This window comes from Falco biarmicus, chromosome 19 (assembly GCF_023638135.1).
Source record: "Falco biarmicus isolate bFalBia1 chromosome 19, bFalBia1.pri, whole genome shotgun sequence".
In the NCBI taxonomy this organism is placed as follows: domain Eukaryota; kingdom Metazoa; phylum Chordata; class Aves; order Falconiformes; family Falconidae; genus Falco; species Falco biarmicus.
The window spans coordinates 2,727,463-2,750,881 of record NC_079306.1 but is presented as its reverse complement, the minus strand read 5'-3'; the positions used below and the strand labels follow the sequence as shown (position 1 = coordinate 2,750,881).

At 48.0% G+C, this 23,419-nt stretch overlaps 2 protein-coding genes across 9 annotated transcripts; both read left to right on the top strand.

Moving 5' to 3' along the window:
- Positions 1–232: 232 nt before the first annotated feature.
- HORMAD1 (HORMA domain containing 1) lies at positions 233–16,101 on the top strand. 6 transcript variants are annotated; one of them, XM_056322534.1, is made up of 14 exons: positions 233–429; positions 940–994; positions 1,378–1,522; positions 1,847–1,910; positions 3,487–3,523; positions 3,918–3,938; positions 4,036–4,062; positions 4,742–4,809; positions 6,778–6,929; positions 7,513–7,769; positions 8,924–8,987; positions 12,489–12,565; positions 13,294–13,377; positions 15,142–16,101. In XM_056322534.1, the coding sequence occupies exons 2-14, from the start codon at positions 962–964 to the stop codon at positions 15,220–15,222; spliced, it is 1,110 nt and encodes a 369-aa protein (XP_056178509.1). In that variant the 5' UTR covers positions 233–429; positions 940–961; the 3' UTR covers positions 15,223–16,101. The 6 variants fall into 6 exon arrangements, with proteins under 6 accessions (XP_056178509.1, XP_056178511.1, XP_056178510.1 ...); XM_056322536.1 differs by having other exon boundaries at positions 234–429; positions 1,417–1,522; XM_056322535.1 differs by having other exon boundaries at positions 234–994; positions 1,417–1,522.
- A 203-nt stretch (positions 16,102–16,304) lies between these two features.
- On the top strand, positions 16,305–23,412 carry GOLPH3L (golgi phosphoprotein 3 like). Of its 3 annotated transcripts, none has more exons than XM_056322001.1 (5): positions 16,305–16,700; positions 17,023–17,217; positions 21,284–21,421; positions 21,602–21,716; positions 22,233–23,412. In XM_056322001.1, the coding sequence occupies exons 2-5, from the start codon at positions 17,035–17,037 to the stop codon at positions 22,658–22,660; spliced, it is 864 nt and encodes a 287-aa protein (XP_056177976.1). In that variant the 5' UTR covers positions 16,305–16,700; positions 17,023–17,034; the 3' UTR covers positions 22,661–23,412. The 3 variants fall into 3 exon arrangements, with proteins under 3 accessions (XP_056177976.1, XP_056177977.1, XP_056177975.1); XM_056322002.1 differs by having other exon boundaries at positions 16,307–16,700; positions 21,284–21,415; XM_056322000.1 differs by having other exon boundaries at positions 16,559–16,692.
- The last annotated feature ends 7 nt before the right edge of the window (positions 23,413–23,419 follow it).

Sequence of the window (23,419 nt, the reverse complement as noted above, 5' to 3'; positions counted from 1 at the left end):
ATGCTTTACAGCGAACAACAAGCTGCCGTGAATCACTTCTGCACGTAGCTGGGCTAAAGAGCTCAGCGAGCGGCTGCGCATCGACCTAACCCGCCACCGGACGTCCAACTAATCCCCTCAGCCACCCCCGGCCCCGCTCCCCAGGCGGGCGGGAGAGCGGCACACGGCCCGCAGCGGCGCACGGCCCCCCCCGCCGTTTGCACACGGCCCCTTTCGCTATAAAGACGGAGCGGGGCCGAGTGGGCCCGGGCAGTGTCTGAGGGAGCGCGGGGCCGGGCGGGAGGCTGGTGTGTGGTGCTGAGGGGGGTGTCCTCCCTTCCCTGTGGCCCGTGACTTAGGAAGGGCATTTTCCACCTTCCTGGGCGTGGGCGCCGTTCATTTTTACAGCTGGGAAGGCTTGTCTTGCGGTGGTTGAGTGAGGTCTCAGAGGTGAGAAGCTTCTGAGGGCTACAGGTATAATAAAAACATGACTCCACAAAAAGAACAGTTGGGAGAGGAGTGTCTTGCTCCAGTGTTCATTTAAATTACAGATGAAAACTTCAGTCTGGAGGTGTTTTACAAAGGCATGGCTCAACTTTGGCTGGAGGTGGTTTAAATATGGTGAGCCCCTTTGTAGGGCCTGTTGAAAGTCTTGTTAGGCTGGATGACAGCGCTTCAGAGCATTGCTTTTGAAGACTCATGTTTCATCGAAATAGGCACACAATATTACTAATTACCACATATTGCAACCTCAGGAGTGGTCTGTGCTGGTGTGAGCATCAAGAAGCTAATAATGGGGGATTACTAATAAACTGCTCTGTTTCCTTACAGTTCTGGGCTCTGACCCGATCCATATGAATTTAGCAGGGAGGATTTGCAGGTGCTGGTTTGTTAAAGCTGAATAGCCACAGTTGGGGTTTGTGTGTGGTTGTACATGTGCTAACGCAGGTGTTTTATTAGCATCCAGAAGAGTACCTGCAAAATGGCAACTGCTCAGAAGCAAAGGAATTGTGTGGTATGTTTTTTTCTTGTGTATTTCAGCACAGTGTATTATTTGAATTGGAAAAATCAGTGAATTTTAGCTGAAATGATGCACCCAGGTGCACTATAATTTTTCTTCACCTGAAAAGTACAGTTAATTCAGTCTTTTAACTATGAATAAAGATACTTAATAGCTATACAGTTTGAGTCTGAGCTTTGTGGTCATGCACTTGGTAGAAATCAACTATATGCTAAAAACACAGTAGCACCAAGTGTTAAGAATATGCTTAACTTTATAAATGATGGAAGTCATACTTCTCAATTAAATTAAAACATTAAGCAGGCATTGGACCAGATTGTAGACTTTACAGGTTTGATGTGGACAGAGATTAATTCTTTTGTTCATCTAACTTCCAGAGTGCAGTTGTATTTCCTAATAAAATATCTACTGAACAGCAATCCCTGATGCTAGTGAAGAGGCTCCTGGCAGTAGCAGTGTCCTGCATTACATACCTGAGAGGAATCTTTCCTGAAAGTGCCTATGGAACAAGATACATGGATGGTAACAGGCTGTTTCCATAAATCTTTGCAAAATCTATCGTCACAGGGTTGTTAAAGTACTGAGTGTTTTTAAAGCCACTCGATGGTCTTAATGAAAGGTAATAGCCATTTTCAATGACTGTAACAGAAACTTCACTAAAACTTTAATTGTTGAATTTGGTTAGTGGCGATGCTAACTCGGCAATTAAATTCTGCCTGCATCTGTTAGTAATGTTAATTTTAGTTTGCTTTTGATAGATACTTTTAGGGAATGAACTTCACTTTCCTAGCAATGTAGTGGCATTTCGTCCTAAGTATATATGCATCTATGTATTCTTTTTTTGAGATGTGTCTGTCAAAATTCTGAGGGAAGACAAGAACTGTCCTGGCTCCACTCAGCTGGTGAAATGGTATGTTAACCACAGTGTGTATGTAATGCTTCCATAGCATGTCAGTTCTGAAAGATGCTGTTCTGGTTGTTAGCAGATACAAAGGAAAAAGTTCACTTGCTGTGAGTGGACAACTGCCTAGGCAGTGCTTTTACTGCATGGGATTTACTATGTAAATAAAATTTACAGTATTTTTTTTTTTTAGATGGATAGTCAATATCTGTGTGTTCCGGTAGAGGTGTAATTGACTTGTACAATTGTGTTTCTAGCAAGGCCTATGACTTTGTGCTTAGTGGATCACAAATCTTTGCTTACTGAGTGATTATACTTTACATTTAATTTCCATGGGTGTATATGCTCAAGGGTGCACAAAAATGCAAAAATCTAACCAGTAGTTCCTATCTAGTTGAACAGGGGATGCAGTGTTACCATTTTGCATCTTGAATTTAAAGATCTTGCTCTCAGACTTCTATAAGAAAGTGGTACTGTTGACTTTCATATTCAAAGGCAGAATTGAGCCAGCAAATGATAGTCACACCATTGAGTGTATGTCACTTGGGACTAGAGGCGTTTATTTTGATTTTCTTTCTGTTCACAGTAACTGCAAGATTTGTTCATAGCTGCTTTCCTTGCTGGTTAGAAAAGAGTATTTTAGACCTTTGCCTTACATATGCATTCCTGTTTTGTTACGTCTATAAAGGCCATCTTTGTTCTCACACTTTCACCAGTTGCAGTACAGGGTAAGGTGTCAGAAATGGTGCTGCATTCAGCAGAGGGGGTTTGCAGCTGCTGTCAGCGTTGAGGTGTTCAGAGATGTAGGTGTGAGTTCTGATGTTCAAGGTGAAATTAGTCTTCTGCTTTTTATCCATGAGAGAGAGGAGGGAAGAAGGCTTCATTTAGTGTACCTGGAATTTCTTGATTAATCTTCTGTGGTAGAGGAAACTGAAGTGGTGCTGAGTGCATTTCACCTCACCCCCATGCATCAAACATTAGTGAGGGCAGTGGTGTGGCAGCCTGTGGATGCTGACAAGGAAAAGCTCCCCGGTTTTTGTGTGAAGGGTGTGCACCACCTGTTTGGAGTTTACAGGTGAATAGCCTTCCTTAACTCAGCATCATATACACATCAAAACCAGCTCTTTCTTGTTAACTGTATTCAAAAGAAATATTAGAAAAAATTAGGGTAAGTTTTGGTTCACTGTTTGTTGTTTGCGTGTTACTTAAAAAGCAAATTGCAGCACCTGAATAAAGGCAATGATGTAACTCCTTTCTGCTTCAGACATGTTGGTGTTCAGCTGAAATATTTATAAACTGATGAGATAGAAGGTGCTTGAGAATGGTAGGTGTACAAATGCATTATGTTTTTACTGATAAATTACAGAGTTCTACTTTGCAAAAACGTTAGGCTGTTCTGGTGTTACAAGAATAGTCATTGTATCACTGCTAATAAGAATGAATAATGGACTAAGTAGTATTGCTCTAATATAATATTAAGAAGGCTAAACACAAGAATTTTATCTTTTGGGACTATTTTATGTAGTCAGAAGCAAAGCAAATGGAAATTAATAGTAGATGGACAATATAATTTGATTTTTTGCAGGATGTTAGGATGCTACGATGCCTTGCAGAAGAAATATGTAAGTCTTCCGGTATCACGTAGCTGTTTTAAATGTATTTAAACATTCATTTATGTAAGTCTATTAGCTGCCAGTGTAATTATAGGATTTTCTAGTTAGGTAATGGCTGTGCTTTAATATGTTAAATCAGCCAGCTACAATGTGGGATGCATAGAGATTGCAGGATAATATTCTTTGTAAACAGAAACACTTAACATTAGGGATATATAGGATGAGTAGTCCTTCCTTAAACAGATGAGGATTTAGGCATATGAAGAAGTTGCTTTTTGAGTAGGCCTTACTTGTCTATATTGGTTTCCAGAGCTAGAGAAGCAAAACAGCTTGGTAAGCAGAAATGGGCTATGGAATAATACATTTAACATTCTTTTCCTTTCTCTAATTATGTTTCTGACAGCTAAGAATGATTGTCCTAGCAGTAAGTATCTTTGAAAAGTAAGGTACACGTTTTGTTAAGGTAGCTGCTTACAGATAAGTACAGTTCTTACTGTTTCCTCTTTACTTTAAAATCACAGGTCTATACCCATCCAGAAGATCCTCAGGTAAATCTGCTAGAATATTTTACTGTGTGACTAATGATAGTGTGGGTATAGTAAAATGTGTATACAAGCAATGGTACTTAACATTCACATTAATGCACATTAAAAAAAACCAAAACCAAACCAGGACATCTTAAAATAGCTCTGCTGATCCTTATATTTGATAATCAGAATTACCACATAGTGAATTGCCTTTGGATATTGAATGTCAGGTTATTCTCAGGCTAGTACAAGAAACCTGAAGTGTCAATGCAGGGTTAAATGCCCCAAAAGATGCATGGTCCTAACTCTGCATTGAATACGTTAAGGAACTTCTTTATGAAAAATTTGGTATGTTTTAACTAACCACTGGGTGTCACCATGTCTCTGTTGTGTGTGAAACATTTTCATAGTGATAAAACTTCAAATGACTATTTAAATTCTAAAAACTTAAGCAGATGTTTCAGAATACTGCATTGTTGTGATTCCTGGAAAATAATGTAGAGCATAACATATATAATTACCAAGTAAAAATTAATGCTGTTTCTTGTTCCAGCATTAAAAGCTGTATTCAGTGCATGTAAGTGGACCAGACAGGAGCTGGGCTGTCATTTGCTTTAAATGCAAGTTTAATAGATTACTAGACAGAAGCAGCAGCAGTAGTTTGTTTGACAGCTGACAGTTTAATAATTACTGTTTACAGACAATTACAGAATGTTACCACTTCAAATTCAAGTACACCCACAATGGGCCACTCCTGGATTTCAGCAGGTACTGTCACTGTGACTTTATTGTGCTCTGTGGTTTTACAGTCCGTTTACACACACCTGAATGTAGAAACTTTGGATTTTATCTGTTTGGTATTTCCTTCTTTAGTTCTGGATCTTAAGACCAATTTTATCAACCTACACTAGTAGATTTATTATTAAAATTCAGTGAATCATTTTGTCAGATTATGCTCATATTTTTAAAATATCCACTCAAAAGATGATTCTTGATGTCAGAGTCCAATACGTTCTGACCAGGTTCTTTAAGATATTTCATGCATGGAGGGTAAAGCATTTAGTATCAGACTTACTTATGTGAAGGTATTTGATATTTAAATTTAGCAGAATACGAAATGAGAATTTACTTATTTATAATTATATTAAAAATACAAAATACAGTGAAAATGCAATACAAGTGTAAGCTATGCTTAGCAAAGCATAGCTATTGCAATACACAGTTCAATCACAGTACCAATGTGGTTCCCATTACTGGTCTCTACAATGTGCTCACCGTCGTGACAGAGGGCATCCCCAGTCATGGGGAAACAATATGTGGGTTGAAGCCGGCTCCAGCCCAATGTCCTCTTTGCAATTCTTTTCGTAGTTGTTTAGGTTTTGTACTCTTTGGGCTGAGCCACATGGTCACACACCCACACCCCCACCCCTAGTCTGGCTAACTCAAGGAGATATGCAAGCATCTTTAATGTGTGTGGGGAGAAACTTTTACGCCACCGGTTGATCCACTCAACTGCGATAGTAGTTGATCCACACTCAACTAACACAGCTATTTATCTAACAGGAAGGCCGTGCTTAGGTCCCCTTTGTGTTGAGAAAGTCAGCTTGCTTTGTGGCAGCGGTGGACAGTGATGCCCTGTGTTACTCCCTGAGCTTCACAGGTGCATCACCCTTGCCCATCTCTGCTGAGCTGTCTTCCACTGTGCGGGTTTACTGGTCAGGCACAGCTGCAAGGAAATGGCTTACTTTAAGTAGCTGAAATGCAGCAAATTTGTATCTAAGGGACTTCTCCCAGCTTTCCTCCTGCATAAAATAGTTTTTAAATTAAAAAGCTGCAGTGCTGCAGACCTAGGTCTCTTGGGCTGAGTTTAGTTGCTTGCTTCTGAAAGGGGCTGTAAGTCTCATAAAAACCACTGGTGGAAAGAAAGGGGATGTGACTCTCAGCCACACCAGGTTGCCTTATAATACTGTGTTAACATAAATTCATGCCAGACCAATTTGAACATAAAAGGTGTGAGCCTAGTTTTCTGACACCCTGCAGGGAAGGACATAACCATCTGCAGAGGGGTGAGATGTTCGAAACCATCACAGTTAAGGGTGTGCTTCCTAAAAGCAGGTTACCCAATGAAATAACTTAAGAGTTGTTTGCCTTGCACTGGCTGTTCAGGTCCTCAGGTGCCTCTGTGAGCTGTGTGGCTGTGAGGAGTAGGGGAGTAGAGGGAGATCATTTTTAGTGGCAGTAAGGTAGGGTTTGGGTCAGCTGCTGGTAGAACAGGAGCACAGAAATGTCAGAGCTGGATGCTGAGTCACTTAGGCACGCATTTGGTTATGGGTAACCGTTCTTGTCAAAGTCTGACTCGTTTTATTTAAGGGCAAGCAAGTATGTAAGACTTTGCAGAACTGGGGCTCTCAAAAGTACCTACATTTTTCTTTCTTTCAGATTGGGTATTTTTTAAGCATTGTGTAATGCAAAATACAGTCGTTGGTACAGCTGCTGAACCATAAATGCTTTCATGTTGTCCCTGGCTCAGACTTTGATCTTCCAAGGGGCAGAGAACTCACAGGTCACCGAGACAGTATTAGGAATTGCAGGGCCTGTAATCTCAGACCTTCAGCAATAAATACAATGCCTGCTTCTGATGTTCATAAAGTTTGTTAGTCATGTATCTTAATACTAGAAGCAGATTACTCTGTGTAAAAAAAAAATAATAAATCTGAATACTTTGTCCATTTTTAGTAAGAATAAAAGGGATGATTCCACAATCACCTGTGCAGACACCAAGAAAGCAAGTATCCTCCTCATTCGCAAGATTTATGTTCTGATGCAAAACCTGAGTCCATTACCAAATGATGTTTGCCTGACTATGAAGCTGTTTTATTATGATGAAGGTAGTATTTCCATATTACCTTGATTTATCAGCTGTGTTCAGACATTGGAAACTATTCAAAGAAATAATGTATAATCACTATGGTTGCTGGGACTTGTTAAATGATGTTACTTTGCATGCGTCTGTGTCTCATGACAGTTTCTAAAATCTAAGGGAAACAGATTTGATCTCACTGTAGGAGCACAGTCTTGTCACTGACTTCATTGGAGCAAGGATTTCAGGGTGTGTTTAAAAACAAATTGAGTTTTCTTGAGTATGTTAGGATCTAACACGTTTGCCAGACTGGTTCTAGTTTAGATGACTATTTAAGTGTCTAGCTCTGGTTTCAGAATGTCTTATTGCTTCTAGCTCATCTTTATGCATGTAGAAACTTTCTTTAGCTTTAATTGGGTTTTGCCTGTTGTGTAGGGGGAAAATAACTTAATTTAGTACAAGTTGAGTATTGATTATTCCCCTCCGACACAGTTTCTTTGGAGCAGCCCTTTGTTGTTAAAGGGGAAAAGAGTCTTTTTGCCAGACAAGTTAACATTAGTTTTATAAGAACGTGTTTCATTCTAACACATTTAATGAATTCTTTTCTGCAGTTACACCACCTGATTACCAACCTCCTGGTTTTAAAGAGGGTGAATGTGAGGGGATGATATTTGAGGGGGAGCCGATGTATCTGAATGTGGGTGAAGTGCCAACGCCTTTTCATATGCTGAAAGTTAAAGTTACAACGGAAAAACAACGAATGGAAAATGCTGATAAAAGCATTCTAAAGCGTGGAGGGAGTGACATGCCTCTCCACATGCTCAAAGTGGACAGAGATGAGCCAGAAGAAGAGAGCCAGGACATGAATGTAAGCACAAATGTTTTGTGTAGTTTGTTGAAATTTTTTGGTTTATAGTCTAGAAAAGAGCCATTAATTGTTTCACCACGTCTTACTATAACATTAATAAAACCTCTGTGTTTCCAGGTATACTTAAGCAAGACTATATGTCTTCGATACATTTTTGCTTTAATTTTACTGCTCCAGTTAGCAATGTCATCACTAAAGCAGTATTGAACAAGTGCATCAGCATAATGCCTGTCAGCAGCAGCATTGTTGGTAGTTGTGTCTCTGTGAGGCTAGAGAGGAGTAGTAGGATGAGAAGCAGAGGGGTGCCTTGGTGCTGTGGGTACAGGTGCCATTTGTTCAGCTCCACACGCAGGACACAGGTGAAACCTCCCTGGAGCCGTACCGTACCGGTCCCAAGTGAGCTGCTGCAGCCGGACAGTATTGATTGGCAATAAATTTGCTCAGGGATCCTCTTGTATAGTGGTCAGTATACATACAGCTAGTGGCGCCACAGCTAAAGAGGCAAACTCAGTTCTGTGTTGGGATTTTTCGCTAGGGAAATCTGCCTAGGAAAAAGCACAGGGCAAAGCTTGCTGAAGGCGGCGTCCTGCCGCTGATGGTAGCGTGTCTGAGACGGCTCTTGGGACTGCACTTGTACAGGCTTCAGCAATTGGAGACATATGTTTCTGGGGTCAGCTGAGGCAGGCAGCAAATGTGCTTAGTCATTAGAATGTGCAAATACGTGTGGTGATCTATACTGTCCATAGGTGAGAAGGAGGCGGAGCTTCAGGGCTTTGGGCCCCTCGCCCTCAGTTAGCATTGCTAGGGAGGCCTGTAGGTGATGAGATGGAAATAAACTGCTTGGCCCTCTAAATCTGCATATGCCTATGAACTGCCCTTTCACAGGCAAGAAGAAGGTGGTAACTGATGCACTGGTAGTATTCTTTCCATATCTGTTGTTAAAATTTTAGTATTTTTTACAGATGTTTTCCATGGTAGATTAAATGTGTGCTTGCCTTAATTAAGTAATGCTGAGCTAGTCTGTATGTCAATTATTGCAAAACAGTTTGTTCCTCTGAGAATCCATCTAATAAGCTCTGGCCCTAAGCACCTGAGTACAAACCCTCTTCCTTGTTTGTCTGCAGTAAGTGATAGACTTTTTTTTCTTACTCTAGGAAGATCCTGTCTTGGATAATAAATTGGAAGATAGGAATAATGTAAATATTTCAGATGCTCAAGGTAACATTTATGTCTGTTTTTCAAGTCTTTTCAGTTTGTGCCTCTTTTTCCTGACGTTACTAAAACAAAACCTCAACTTTCTGACTTAGACCACTATATTAAAATCGACACTCTTTTCTTCCGAGACATTCCTATGTCTTTATTTTGTGTTGTGCCTTCATCTGTGAGACACTTGGTTAGCAAATGCACATTTTTATGTTTCTGGTCTAAAATTCTGATCTTCTGTTCCATTTTATCAGATAAGCTAAATTTAATGGGTTTTATATTTAGAAGTGAGGGGTTTTTTTTATTTTTCTGTTGTTGTTATGTTTGTATTCATATTTTACATCCATATAAAGCTTGCAGAGGTATTGTGCTCTTGACTTCATTATTGCAGACTTGGGAACCAGATTTCTCTGTGCAAAAAAAGGTCCAGGTCTATTTTTGCTTAAATCACAGCTGTTCGGACTGCATCCTCACAGCTTCAGCCACTAAGTTTAGCAGAAATACTCCTTTCAGCCACCACTTTTCGTTAAGCTCTGACCGCCATAGGACCAGGGTCTGATTCTGCAGTCCACACATGCTTCAGTCTGTGGTTGTGGAGGAATAAAGACCGTTGGGGCTTGTATGCACAGAAGAGTTTTTGCGTTGTGGTAGACTGAACAATATCCATGTAAAAATACATGTCTGCATGATGCATGGTCTTCATGCAGAGGAGGTCGTTCATTACTGTGGCTTGCTATTCCTGATAACAGTCTGTAACTTCATCTCAAAATGTTTTGTTTTAGGAATGATTGTATGATTATGGCTGTGCTGCTGGCTATTTTAGTGCATTTTCTAGCTGCTTGCTTTTGCAGTTTACTCCGGCCGTGCATGCAGTTTTCTCATTGCATACGTGGAACATTTTGATGATCGCAAGTGAACTTTTTTAACTTTAGTTTTAATAGGTACAAGCTCTAGCAAAGCATTTTTATTAGTGTGAATCTCAGCAAACTGAGTTGCCTGAAGTAGAATCCTGATGCTGTAAAATCCATCAATGTGAAACTGTGCAAACAGTGTAACAGCAAAAAGCAGATTGCAAGTGGAAGCCTATACAAGGCACCACTTTTCAAGAAGTACCAAAAACATTTACTTCTGCTTTATTTTTAAAAAGCTTCATGTAACAACTTCAATAAACAATCAAACTGAGAGATCTGCAGAGAGTATAAATGAAATCTTACACTTTGGAAGCACTCTGGGGACTCAACACTGCAAGGCAAAGCTGCCTTCTCCTTTGTTATCAAATAAGCAGTTATGCTCTTCCCACTGTGCAGACATTAGGAGGTACCTGCACATCCTTTCTGATGGAAAACAGGAGCACCTGTCTTGTGAGATTTTTTTTCTTAGCCTTTATCAATAGGTAGTTTCTGCAGTTTGCTTACAATTGTACAAGTGTTCTCCACTGTAAGCTCTGAATGACGAAGTGCCAATAAAATAACTCCTGGCTACACCAGCCTGACTGCAGCTGCTCCCAGAAACATGCCCTGGGAGCACTCCACTGTTTGTTTTGTTTTGTTTGTTTTTTAAAAATCTGTGCATCTAAAAAAAAAAAGATGTTGACCCAGACTGTCTCCACTTCAAAACATGAGACAGCAAACTCTGTCCTCCAGGATCTCTGTGAACAGAAGCTTCCTTTTAAGATTTTTGAGAAACTAGGAGGAAAAGTAGAAGATGATTTATCTTCACATTGCCCAAGATACCCCAGGGGCCCCAAGATTGGACTTTGCTACCGAACAAACTGAAGAATGAATTGCTGCTTGTTGATCTGCTCATCTTGGAGAGAATATATGTGAAGCATCCGGGCAATACTAGTACCCACTTGCTGTGCATAAAGCATTTCAAATGTAGTAAAGAAAGATCAAAAGAGGAAATAAACACCCTTTCTGGGAGAAGATAAAGTAGACATGATGAGGACAAGTATGCGCAGAAATGCTCTGATACACTGGTGTAAAATAGGATAGCTAAAGGCACACAGTTTTCAGGACTGTGAAGTAAAAACCCCACGCTTTGTGACCAAAAGGGGGAGCGGATGGGACACACACATCTTACTTGGATGAGAAGCCTATGTAAAATGTTTTTTTTTTTTCTGTAGCAGAGATAGAGGCTTCTGCGGCGATAATATATGGCACTCCTAGAAGAAACGCCCATTAGTGCTGCTGCTTGCTCTGTTCACTCTTCTTAACGCATTTCCCTAAAGTTGCATCTGCTTTGAAATATAACTCTGGTTCTCTAGTTTCTGGATCAGAAACACCAATTTTCCATAAAAACTTCCAGACATGTTTCTTTCTATGTAACTGTAAAAGTGGCAGCTGTGTCACTGCTGAGGCTTTTGGGCCTCCTAACCCGAAGGAGACTAGCAGCTTGTTGGGGCTACCATGGTGTCTGAGTGCTTGTGGAGGCAGTTAGACAAAGCAAGATGAGCCTAGATTTTATTTTTTTAAATGGATTGGAGTGTCCTGTCATTCAAGACCAACACTGAACAGGTTGCACTGGGTATTTATATGGTGGCATTAATGTTACTTTTTTTCCGAAATGTAATGTGCAACTTCGCAAGAATTAGCAGGAAAATTCACTTCAATTCAGGAAAATAACACTTCAGTGCTGTTCAAAAATAATCATGGAAATATGTAGGAAACAGCATGTGTAGATCAGCATTTTGACAATGCTGGTAGGCTGCAGAACTGGAATGACCACATAAAAGCTCTATCTGGTGCTTTCAGAAATTCATAGAACTTGCAAAAACATGCAAAAATGCAGCAAATGGCTTGTCTTAAGGAGTTGGTATGTTTTATTTGCAGGAACTACAAGATGCAGGAAAATGTATTTGTCATGCTGAAATTCTTCCACAGCTGACATGCAGTGATCTTTAACCAGTTCACGCTACTCTCTGTATCCTAGAAAAAAACCAGCATGGATTAGAAAGAGGAAAAACAGATCTCCAGAACTGACTGTTCATTCTTAGTGGCCTGTTCATGCAGCTGCAGGCAGTGAGGAGGGGAACAGCAGCCAAATTGGCTGGGCTGCCTGTGGCCGGGTTACAAAATGGGAGCCATCCGCTGGCAGTGGGTTCAGAACACGCAGCAGCTGTGCCAGGGTGCCCATTCTGCAGCGCAGAACGGGTGTGCGAGGCGCTCTGCTTGAAAGCACATCCCAAGGCAGGCGAGCCTTTAGCAGCACAGAGCATAAATGAGTCTGGAGATTCAGGCCACTCTTCCAAAGATCCTGTGTATAAGTCTGTATGAAGCATAACCATCTCTTGTGTGCCTGTAAGAGGATGTTGTGATAGGGAGTTGCTGAATTAAAGATGTGAGAGTGTAATAACCTGATAGAGTTAACTACTTGCTTACAGATAGAGAATTGGAGCCCCTCTGAAGCACCTGCTCCCTGCATTTATAAAGCGCGTGTTTCTTGTAGCAAAAAAGAGTGTTAAGAGGCTGCTGGTGTGTGGGCAACAGTGTCCTTTATTACTTAACTCTTTTACAGAACCAGATTTAACTTGTGAAGAAGATGACGTTACAAAGGCTGGAGGGAGCCAGGATCTGTGTGTTTCTAATCCTCAGGTATGAAAAAGACACCCTGTCATCTTAAACTTTTACTAGAGCTTTCATGAAGCTTCTTTTCTACTTTTAGTGGTTAATAGGTAATCTACTAAAGGTTTACTACAGTCAGTATTTTCAGCAATGGAATGCCTTTACATTTTACTTTCTGGTGTTTTACAAAGATGGTTAATATTCCAAAGCAGTCAGAAGCAATAACAAAAGGCTGCTCCTCTGTGGTACAGTTTTCAAACCAAGCAGACGGTCTGACCATTAAGAGAAATGGGAACATAATTTCTGTGTTTATGAACTGTGATAACTAAACACTCTGCCTAATAGAAATTTTCCTGCTAATTCTAACAAACACTTCTTTAAAGGTTAATTAAAACTTCAAATGCAGTTTTATGACTCAGACTTAAAACTCAAGCTATATTCCCTGCAGACAGCAAAATGGTATCATTTAAATGTGGAGGACTACTTCAAACATGGGTCCTTAAGGTTTCTTGAAGCAGAACAGCCCTAGGTAACTGCGAGTGACTTACTGAATAAAAATAACTGATGCTCTGATCTGTCAGGACTCTGACACACAACAGCTGTAAATAGGGCTGTTGACTTCAATGGGTATACTCCTGTATTTAAATTTCAGCTCAAGCGCTGTGGTAGGCAAAGCCAGAGCACTGAACCCTGCTGTAGCCTCTAATATATATATTTTTTACTACTGTCACAAAGCAACATCTATTTTCTGATTTCAGGTCGATCATTTGGCAAGTAAGACGTCTGAACTTAATATGTCAGAGAGCAGGACAAGAAGTGGAAAGGTCTTTCAAACCAGCACTGTTAGTAGCATTTTTTTCTCTAGTTCTTTCTATTTCTGTTTTATTTTAAGCCTTCTTCTGTTCCAAACAGTGAATAAAGCTCTAAGCTTTAATATATTTCATATTGACAGAATCAAATTCTTATCACTTCTAAAATTCCCATTGAATTCAATACATTTGGATTCTTAGTGTCAAAAAAAATTCTGTTCCAAAGAGTTAAAAACTGACCGTTGATGTAGTTAACACAGGTTGAGAAAGATTCATTAGGATTGATTTGTATTTTCTTGGGAATGCATTTAGCTAAATTCCCGGCTGGCTTAATCCATTGTTGATAGGAGCGTGTGCCTGCAGAGATCCCCAGCCCAGCGTACCATATGCCAAAATCCTAACTTCAGCTTTTATGACTCATTCATACCAAGAAAAATCTGTTATTTCTTTGATTAATCACATTGCAGCAGCTAAGTCTTGTAGTAGGTGCTACTTGCGGGGAGCCAAATTCCTCCAGCCTTGCACAGGTAGAGCAGAAGTTGTCCAGGGTGGAATCTGGCCTTTGGGGATGGCACTGGGGGCCCCCTCTGTCTGCTGCTGCCGTCACCTAATGAGTGTGGTAGCCTCAGCTTTGTGAGGCTCGCTGGGGGCCTTCACAAGACCTTGACATCTCCCCTACCTGTGAGTGTTTGAGGTTACTGGTAGGTTCTTCTCAGAAGCAGCTGTGGGGTGAATAATACCATACTAGTAAACAAGAACGTGCTCTTCATTTACAGTCAGGAGGGGAAGTTGTGTGTCAGGGCCATGGGAAATTGTACTGTTCCTGTCCCTGCTCACGGAGGCTCTTTGTTAATTTTTAGTGCAGTAGTTGTGTGAAGATTTATAATGTGCAGCTCAATTGTTGCCAGTAGTTTTTGCCTTAAACTAAGACTTGCCTTATTTCTGTAAGGGCTGGTAGAAATCGAGCTTGGGAGCATGCAAAATTAATTCCTTGGCAGAATGTTCTAAAGAAGTCATGAAGAGAAAATTGTGTCTTAAAAATATGTATGAAAGCTTCATGTGAAAAGGGCTATCAGTGCTTGCAACAAATTCATGAAGAGGAGATGTTAAATTCAGAATATAGAACTAGCAGATTCAGTCTTTTTGTAAAGTACTGCTTACCGCAGAATAGAATTCTTTTACTTGCAACCCCAGGGTCCTATGCAGTATTTTTTGTTGTTCACTGTCATGGAGAGAAAAAAACCCAACAAAACCTTCTGTATGCTCGCTATCACCGTATCTTTCTGTTTTAAAAAGGTTTTGTTAGCGAAGTTAATACTAGAATTTAAACAAAGCGCAGTTGCTTTAAATAATCAAAAGAACAGCAGATCTGAAGGCGAAACGGTCATCTTTTGACACATGTGCAAGTCAGGAGTAATTGGATTAGACTCGGTCAGGCAAGCCCGCAGGGTGCTGAGCACCCTCTCCCATTGGTACGGAGTGCTCCGCTGTGGTGCAGAGCACTCCGTACCAACCAGCTGCGCTGGCTCCCAGCTGCTCGCCGAACCCCACTGCAGGAGCGTCACCTCTGTGGCAAGGAACAGCCTCCCTGCCCTTCCCTGGAAGCCGTGACCCGCGGCAGGTCCTGCCGTTACAGCGTCAATATCCCAGCCTGCTCCGGCACGGCAGGACGCTCTGTTCTACCCCAAAACAGTGCCCAGATGTTACCCAGGCTTAGCACCTCCAGGTGGGAGTGCAGCAGGCCGTGGGCCGTGCCGTGCGGCAGCCTGTAACACAAGGTTTATTTTCCCTTGGCAGGTTCATCAGTTTGAACTCTCATCGAGCCAAGACATGCTGCCAAAAAGGAGGAAGATCAGTGAGCCGAAGGAGCAGTTTTAGATGCCAGTCTCCCTGCCGTTTGTTCAGAGTTCACACCACTTCCAGTTTGTTGTTTACTGTGAGCGTTCATAGTTAAATGTCGTTTAGGGATTTGGTTCTGTTCTATTTGTGGTCAAAATGGAGAGTTGTAGGGAGAGAAAATCCGTCAAGAAGCCCAGCTCTAGAAATCAGAACTTATTTTCTGTAGGCGGCCGTACCCCATTGGGAAGGACAGAAGGAACCCGAGTACCGACGTAACCGAGGGGCTGTCTGGGGCCGGTGACTTGCCGGCTTCACTCCCTGCTTGCACTGTGCTTACATCCTGACGGTGGTTCCGCGCCTGTTCCTTACCCGCAGCACAGGGCTTCCCCAGTGACTCGGGGCTTAGCCAGGGGCGTCCTTGCCCAGGGCCTGTCCTGGGGGCACGAAGCCCCTTGCGCCGGGGGGGAGTTCAGAGCTTCACGCAGCAGGGCACCGTGGTCCGTTAGGGCGATGCTACGTTTTGTGGAGTTACTATTGGGACAGTTGGGGGGGTTGGATCTTTGCGTTTCTTCCGGACTGAAGGCACTGGACTCGAGTGAACAAGCAGTGTGCACGCCTTCAGTTATCCATTTCATGCCAAAACGCTGGAATAAAATGCAGTATTAATCTGTGGCAGGGGTCTGTGGTGAGGGTGGGCGGTTCTCTGGAGACCCCTGTGTGTGCTCAAGTGGTTCCTTGCTGAAGTTGGCCATGGTGCCATTTTTTAAAAAAACTAAATTTTTTCCTGTGCTGTACATGGAGCGAGGCTGTGTCCCTGTGGGGAAGAGCAGCTGCCGTCCGCGGGTGGGGACTGCTGAACGTTTCATGATGTTATTTCACCTTTTTAATTAAGAATGTCTTTGTGGTTCCTCAGTTAAAGCGGCCTTAGGCTGGTTGTGGGGGGCTGCCCGGGGGCGTCACGGCAGAACCGGGCCGGGGCTCGGGGCCGCTCCTGCCGCGGGCTGGGGGGAAAAGGGGGCGGGGGGGGGCGATCCGGCGGCTGTGCCCCGGGGCGCACCGGGAGCGGGGCAGCCCCGCCCCCCGCCGCCCTCCGCCCCGGGGGGGGGGGGGGAAGCCCCACCCCCACCCCGGCGGCCCGGCCGCTGCCCGCGCCCATTGGCGCTGCCGGCCGCGCGGGCTCCCATTTGCCGGTACCGGAGCGCGGGGAGCCGCCCCGGCCGCCGCCGGAAGCTGCTCCGCGGGCCCGGCCCTGCGGCTGCGGGAGGAGCTGCCGGTCGGGGCGGCGGCGGGGCGGGGAGTCTCGGGCCTGGCACCCCCTGCGGGGAGGGGGCCCCCGTGTCCGCCCCCCCCCGCCGTGTCCGCGTCCCGGCCGCCTCCCGCGCTGCCTCCGCACGTTTCGCAGGGAAAAAGTTGCGGGATCGCGCTGCTGCCGCGTGGGGCAGGGGGGGCGGGGTCGGCAGCGACCCCCGACGTGCAGCTCGTTCCCCCCCCCCCCCCCCCCCCCCCCCCGTGAGCAGGTGAGTGCGGGGGGGCCGCGCGGGAGCCGGCCGCGCCAAGGGGTCCCCGGGGTGGGGGGGCCCTGCGGTGCCTCAGGTCTCCCCCCTCTCCCGGACCTGCAGCATCGCCCCGAGCACGTCGCGGGGGCCGGCCGGGCGCTGCTGTCGGGGGCTCGTGTGCCGCCGTCCCGGGAGGGGCGAGCTGCAGATCCCCGGGCGGGAGGGGGGAGTGTCCCTTGGCCTCGGCCGTGCCCCCTGAGCCGGGGGGGGCAGCGGCTGGGGTTCGCACTGGCATCGCCCGTCGCGCTTCGGAGCGGGGCAGACCTCGGCTCTCTGTGCCCAGCCGGAGCGGGAGATGACGACGCTGACGCACCGAGGACGGCGCCCTGAGGTGGGAAGGAACTCGGAAAAGAAACCAGACAGCGAGGAAGATGCGGCCGCAGACAGAGACCTGCCCGATGGTGACCCTGACGACTCCAAAGACATCCGCCTGACGCTCATGGAGGAGGTGCTGCTCCTGGGGCTGAAGGACAAGGAGGTAAGGCAGGCGCAGGCATCCCTGGCGGCTGCGTGTGCAGCGGTGGCAGTGCTGCCTTCGTGTACTCGGAGGCGAGGTCCTCGGTGAGCACCAGAAGGGACCGTGTGAGTTCCTCAGAATCCTTTTCAACGAAGCCACCCCCCACTTAGTGCAAACCGCCTTCACCTGTAGCTCAGACCGAGCTGCGGAGGTTGCTTGCGCGCGCTGTGGGAAGCGGCTGAGGCGAGCGGTGCCCTACGGTGTTGTGCGGCTGCTGCTTGCAGAGCGCAGGTGGGCTCGTTCTTTGCTGGCGTCAGAGATGCGGAGTAAAAGGAGCCTGGCTTTGTGCACCAGGCGGCACATGTCCCTGTCCCTCACCCCAGTGCACCCTCCTAGCCAGAACCCTGAGCTGAAACACAGGGCCGCTCTGAACGCAGTTCCCGCTTTGTTAAAAATCGATGTGAAGAACAGCAGGGGCAGGTTTTGAGAGAAGAGGCGCAGCGCGACCGCTGGGCCAGATGGGGGGCAAAGGCAGGTGCGGGATGGGTCTGAACGCAGCAGGGGCAAAGGCGGCGGGAGCCACGTCTCTGTTCTGGGGCTGGTGGTTTCCTCAGCTGGGCTGAACGGTGGTGTGCAGCTCCAGGGCTGAGGGACCGGGGCTGAGGGGGAATCTCTTGGCTGAGTGCCCGTCTCGCCCCTGAGTGCCGGTTGAATGGCTTCCCTTGGCAGCAGTGGATGAGCTTCGCAGCCGGTGATGTTCAGGGGGGGTTGCTTTCTGTGGGAGGGGGACCCTGGGCAGATGGAATTATTTTGTGCTTATCGGTCGGTAGGAACTCGTTTCACAGCTCTGCCTGGAATGAGCTGTGGGGAAAGGAGAAGACACCTTGCGCTGAGTCCTCTGAGCTGCTTGGCTCTTACCTGCTGTGTTGGCACGCCTTGTCTTTAGCGCCTGTGTCATCTTGATCTCTTTGGGGGAATCTGTTGCTTCTATTCCTGTCGAGCAGATGGGGAAATGGAGACTGGGGGAAGCTAACCAGTTGCCCAAGGTGCTTCTTGCCATAATAATGGCAGAGGAGAGCCTTAAGCGCAGGTTTTTTAGCTCCAGGAGCACTCTTCCTGTAAGCTTGTCTCCCACCCAGAAGAAAGGAGACACTGTGGTTGTCGGAGCCGCAGCAGATGGGCCACCGTCCCATCATCTGTTTCTCTGGGTTGAAATTAAGCCCCTGTGAGGTGCTGGAATGTTTTTTGCCTTGGGCCCTGCTACTGCTGGGTTAGCCTGAGTGGGTGCCTTGCTCCCACGTAGACCTGCTCGGGCCAAGGCTTCTGACGTGGACCTGGCTCGCAGGTCCGGCAGGAGGGAGCTGCTGGCTGTGTGGGTGACAGAGGCTTGTAGCTGTCCTGTTTAGCGAGCCCACGTCAGACCCAGGGCTTGCTGAGCCGAATAGGAAGTACCAGGAAAGCAGGGCTACAAAGAGAACATCGCACACGTAATTTTACAGCAAATATTTGAGAGCAGCCTAGGAGCCGTGGCACGGTCTGCTTTCTTTCTGGGCGACATGCAGCATTCTTGGCTGGGTTAATGTGTTGCTGGGAATGTCCTTCAGCCACCAGGAAGTTAGGAGAGCACAATAGAGACCTAAAAAGCTTATCACACTTTACCCCCCCACTCTCCCATCCTGTCCTTCCACATTCCTCCATCGAAAGGAAGACCAGAGGCAGCAGTAGCCAGGATGTGAGCTGGGCTCCTAGGCACTGGGTTTTCCCAGCTTTGTTGTTCACTCATGGTTTGATGATGGGAGAAAAACAGTACAATTTTAGCCAAATCCAGTGAGCTCACAGTGTTATTTCATTATTTTAAGTACCAGTCTGTAGGGGAGGCTGGCAGTGCACCAGCTTGGCATTGGTAACCAGTCAGATTCCAGAAGCTGAAAGTAACCCAAGAACTTTTGACTTGTTTGATTTCAGACCTCTCAAAATTTTCTAGGGGTAATGTGCCTGTAACGTGTCTGCCAGCCCCGTGAATTGAAACTTTCGGTCACCTCCACACTTTTCTGGAGAACTTGTTCCTAAAGGGCGCGTACAAAAAACGGCGTGTCTGCCATGGACAGAAATCAGCAGGGCAGAGATGAAAGGTTGCTTTGTCTTCCCTCACAAGGAAATGAAGAAAGCAAATAAAGATTTTAATTTCTTTCATGGTTCTGTGTGCTATGCAAGCTGAGCAACCCGGTGTCCAGATGCACTGTGTAAACAGACACGCTGGGGACAAGAGTTTACCCATACGGACTGTAAAAATTTGCATGTAGGAGGGCTGCGTGTCCTCGGCGTGTTTTCCCTAGGAAGGGGGCTTGTTAGGCTGCTTTGTCTGCAGTTTCCTGGTAGCTTTTAGACCTGTCTCTTCTCTCCTCCCCTCCCCCTCCAGGGAAAAAGAGCAGTGAAAAGGGAGTTATGATCAAGGGCGTTACAAATGGGCCGTAGCGTTTCTGGTGTATCGGTGTCCCCCTGCAAATAAGCACATTGTGACTTTGCATCCTACTCTGGCTCACCCTTCCCGTGGGCCCGACCCAAACGCCAGCGCCTGCCCCATTCCCAGCCCCGCTGCCTGCCTGGAGGAGCCTGTCCCGCCGCCCTGCCTGCCCTCCACTTGCCCTGAAATCCAAGGACTGCCACCCAGTGCCACAATGCAGCAGTCATCGGGCCGGAACAACCGGGCTTTGTTCTCATCGGGGGATAAAAGATGAGTGGAAGAAGGGAACAGAGAGGTCGCCTAGGCTGGCCCAGGCTTCCAACCAGGATCAGCTCTCCTCTGAGAAGCATCAGTTGAATGTTCTTAAACCGCAAGGCACAGAGACTGCCCTTCCCTGCCCCTCCCTCCATGGGCAAAGCGTTCCTGGGCTTCCTTCTCCGGACAGTTACTTCTTCCCGGTGCCAGCCTCAGTCTCTCTGGCTACAATTTTAGCCCAGGACTCTTGTCCCATGCACAGTGGAAGTGGGAACTGGCCATTCCCTCCCTTTTTGCTGCTGCCTTTTATGCGTCTGACCCCCTTTATCCTGTTCTCCCTCCATCTTTTCCCTGGAGCGAAAACCCCAGTGCAGTTGCTGGTTCCTCCTGGGCCATATTTTCTGGAGCTTTGCACCTGCTTGTGGCTTTGCCGAATGCCGTAACAATTTTGGAGCTTGTGCTTCTCGGGTGAGCACCCCGTCCCATGGCAGGCTCACTGAGCAGGGCTTGGGGCCGGGCGTGGAACATGCCAAGTCAGTGGTGGCCCCAGCGCTGCCCCCATGGTGGGACCTGGACTGCTGCACCCCAGCCCCAAGGTGCCCGCTCTGGGGGGAGCGGTGGGATGTATTGTCCTGTCCTTCATCCCTGACTGGAAATCTCTTCCCTTGCAGAAGTCTGTGGGCGGATTTGGGTGAGGGGTGTGCGATGAGGGTGGGGGGTGGGCGAGGGGCTGGGGTAGCTCTTGTGCCCTGTGGTGGGCATTGGGGCTTGCTGCAGCCCCTGCCCCATGGGATGGTGCTGTGGGTAGCTGGGGACCAGGCGAGCGATCTCTTCATGCAGTTAATTACTCTCAGGGCATGGTATGGAGCTGATGGGGGCTTCCTTCAAGGAGAACAGATTTCTCCTCCCATTGCCCCCGGGCACGGCCAAAGCAGGTGCTGAGGCAGGGCAGAGCCGAGCTCCCGGTGCTGGTTGCTGGTCACAGCCCCACAGCAGCGGTGCCCTTTGGCCAGGGGCTTGCCGGGGGAAAGGGCCCCGCTCTGCTCGTTCTTGCTCAGACTTTTTTATGATCCAGGGCTGGGCGCAGCTGCCTGGGCAGCGCTGGGGTGTGCCGGCTGGTGGTGGGTGCAGCGGGCAAGGCACAGCCAGAATTGCTCAATGTTTACACGGAGGTTTTGGGCAGGGAGGGGGTTAGTTGGGGCTGCCGGGCACTTCTCATCTGGTGGAGAAAGCCCTTCTGACCTGGGAGGCAGAGCTGTTGGTGGGAGCCAGGTGAGTTGGCCAGGCAGGCCAGGACACATCGGGGGCTTGGCAGAGCTCCCCTTCCCATCTTTCTCCACCCCTTTCTGTCCATCCTCTCTCTCCCAGGGCTACACATCCTTCTGGAATGACTGCATCTCTTCAGGCCTGCGGGGTGGCATCCTCATCGAGCTGGCTCTGCGCGGCCGGATCCACCTGGAGCCGCTCTCCATCAGGAAGAAGAGGCTGCTGGAGAGGAAGGTGAAGGTGCTGCAGGAGCTGGGCTGGGGGCCTGACAGGCTTCGCGGTTCCTTCTGCCCCAGCCGAGCCTGCTGGCCGCAAACTTTGCCAGAGCAGCGCTGCACACCGGGGCTGGTGCTGTTGCTTCGGGCAAGGAGCGGCAGGTCTGCGTCCGCCTTACGCCATGTTTCCACTTCGTCCTTCCAGGTGCTCTTGAAGTCAGACACACCGACTGGCGACGTCCTGCTGGATGAGACCCTCCGACACATCAAGGCCACGGAGTCTGCAGAAACAGTGCAGACCTGGATAGAGCTGCTCACTGGTAGGGACAGTTGGGTGCCACCTCCCCAGCTCCCTCGGGGCCCATCCCTGCTACCTGTCCCCTCTCCATGGCTTGGCCATCCCCTTCCTTCCCTGGAGCCTGGCAGAATACTGACAGCTGGACAAGGGAAAGCTGAATGTGGAGGCAGAGAACGTTTTTCTGGGCCTTTTTTGTTGGGAGCTCGGGGTGCAAGACTTGTACCTTGCTCCCTGTTCCCTCTTTTTTTCATTCTGAATCTTCACCCAAGCCTGGGGTCCAAAGTCCAGGGTAAGAAGGGGCTTTCCAAAGGGATCTGCCCAGAGCTCCTGTGCCCTGCAGCTGCTGGGAGCTTTGCCAGTCTGAACTGATGGGGGAAGCGGGTCAGAGTCAGGCTCAGGGAAGGACTGAGGTTTCCTGCAGCAGGGACTGGTGTCTGTGCAAGCACAGGTGATCCTGGGCTGGAAGCAGCCTGGGTGCTGGTGCTGGGGGGCAAAGCTGTTGCCGCCCTGGTGTCGAACAGGGTCTCCTCTCCTGCAGGGGAGACCTGGAACCCCTTCAAGCTGCAGTACCAGCTGAGGAACGTGCGCGAGCGCATCGCCAAGGCGCTGGTGGAGAAGGGCATCCTCACCACGGAGAAGCAGAACTTCCTGCTCTTCGACATGACCACCCACCCCATCAGCAACGCCACCGAGAAGCAGCGCTTGGTGAAGAAGCTCCAGGAGAGCATGCTGGAGCGGTGGGTGAATGACCCCAACCGCATGGACCGCAGGACTCTGGCTCTCTTGGTGCTGGCCCACTCCTCAGATGTGCTGGAGAACGTTTTCTCCAGCCTGGCAGATGACAAGTATGACGTGGCCATGAACAGGACCAAGGACCTCCTCGATATGGACCCTGAGGTGGAAGCTGCCAAAGCCAGGGGTGCAGAGATGATCTGGGCTGTCCTGGCAGCCTTCAATAAGTCCTAAAAAGCCCCCAACCCCCCCAGCCCCGTGGGGGAGCCTTGCCCCCTCAGCGGGAGGCCGGGAGTGATCTGGCATGGGCTTGCTGCAGCAGTGGGTGGGCTCAGCTTGCGGGGGCTGGGGGTTTCGCTCCCCCTGCCCCGGGCAGGGGTGAGAGGGTGAGCACCCAGCTGCGGGGGCAGGTCACGCTCCTCCCAAGGCTGGTGTCTCTGGGAGAGGCAGAGGCAGCTCTTCACCCCCCTTCCAGTGCTGCCCGCCGGTGGGGTCCTCCTTGGGCTGGTGTGGTGGTGGGAGGTGGCTGTGGGCCTGCGGGTGCCAAGCGGGCAGAAATGGGGCTGCGGAGCCACCCGCGCTGCTGGTGCGTGGCCGTGGCCGTGGCTCCATCTTCCCCGCATGGGTCTTGCCCTTGAGCAGCCCGGGATCCCCTGTGGGGCTGCTGGGGCCTTGGGGCTGGGAGCGGGGGGTCGGGGCAGGGGGAGAGGGTGCTGGCCTGGGGCAGGAGGCTGGTTCAGGGGGTCCGGCAGCAGGGACCACCAGTGCGGACCACCTCAGGCACTGGCCCGGGGCCATGCAAAGCCCTGGGCACAGTTGCCATCGAGGAGCAGCTCGGCAGAGGCTGGGGAGCCATGTCCTGGGCTGACCCCCCTGGGGCAGCCCCCCCACCGGCTGTGCCCCCTTGGGCTGAAGCCCCCCAGGCTGAGCCCCTGTTGCACACCTGCTCTTTCTAGCAAAAGGAAAAGTTTAACTGTGATTTTTTTTTTTTTA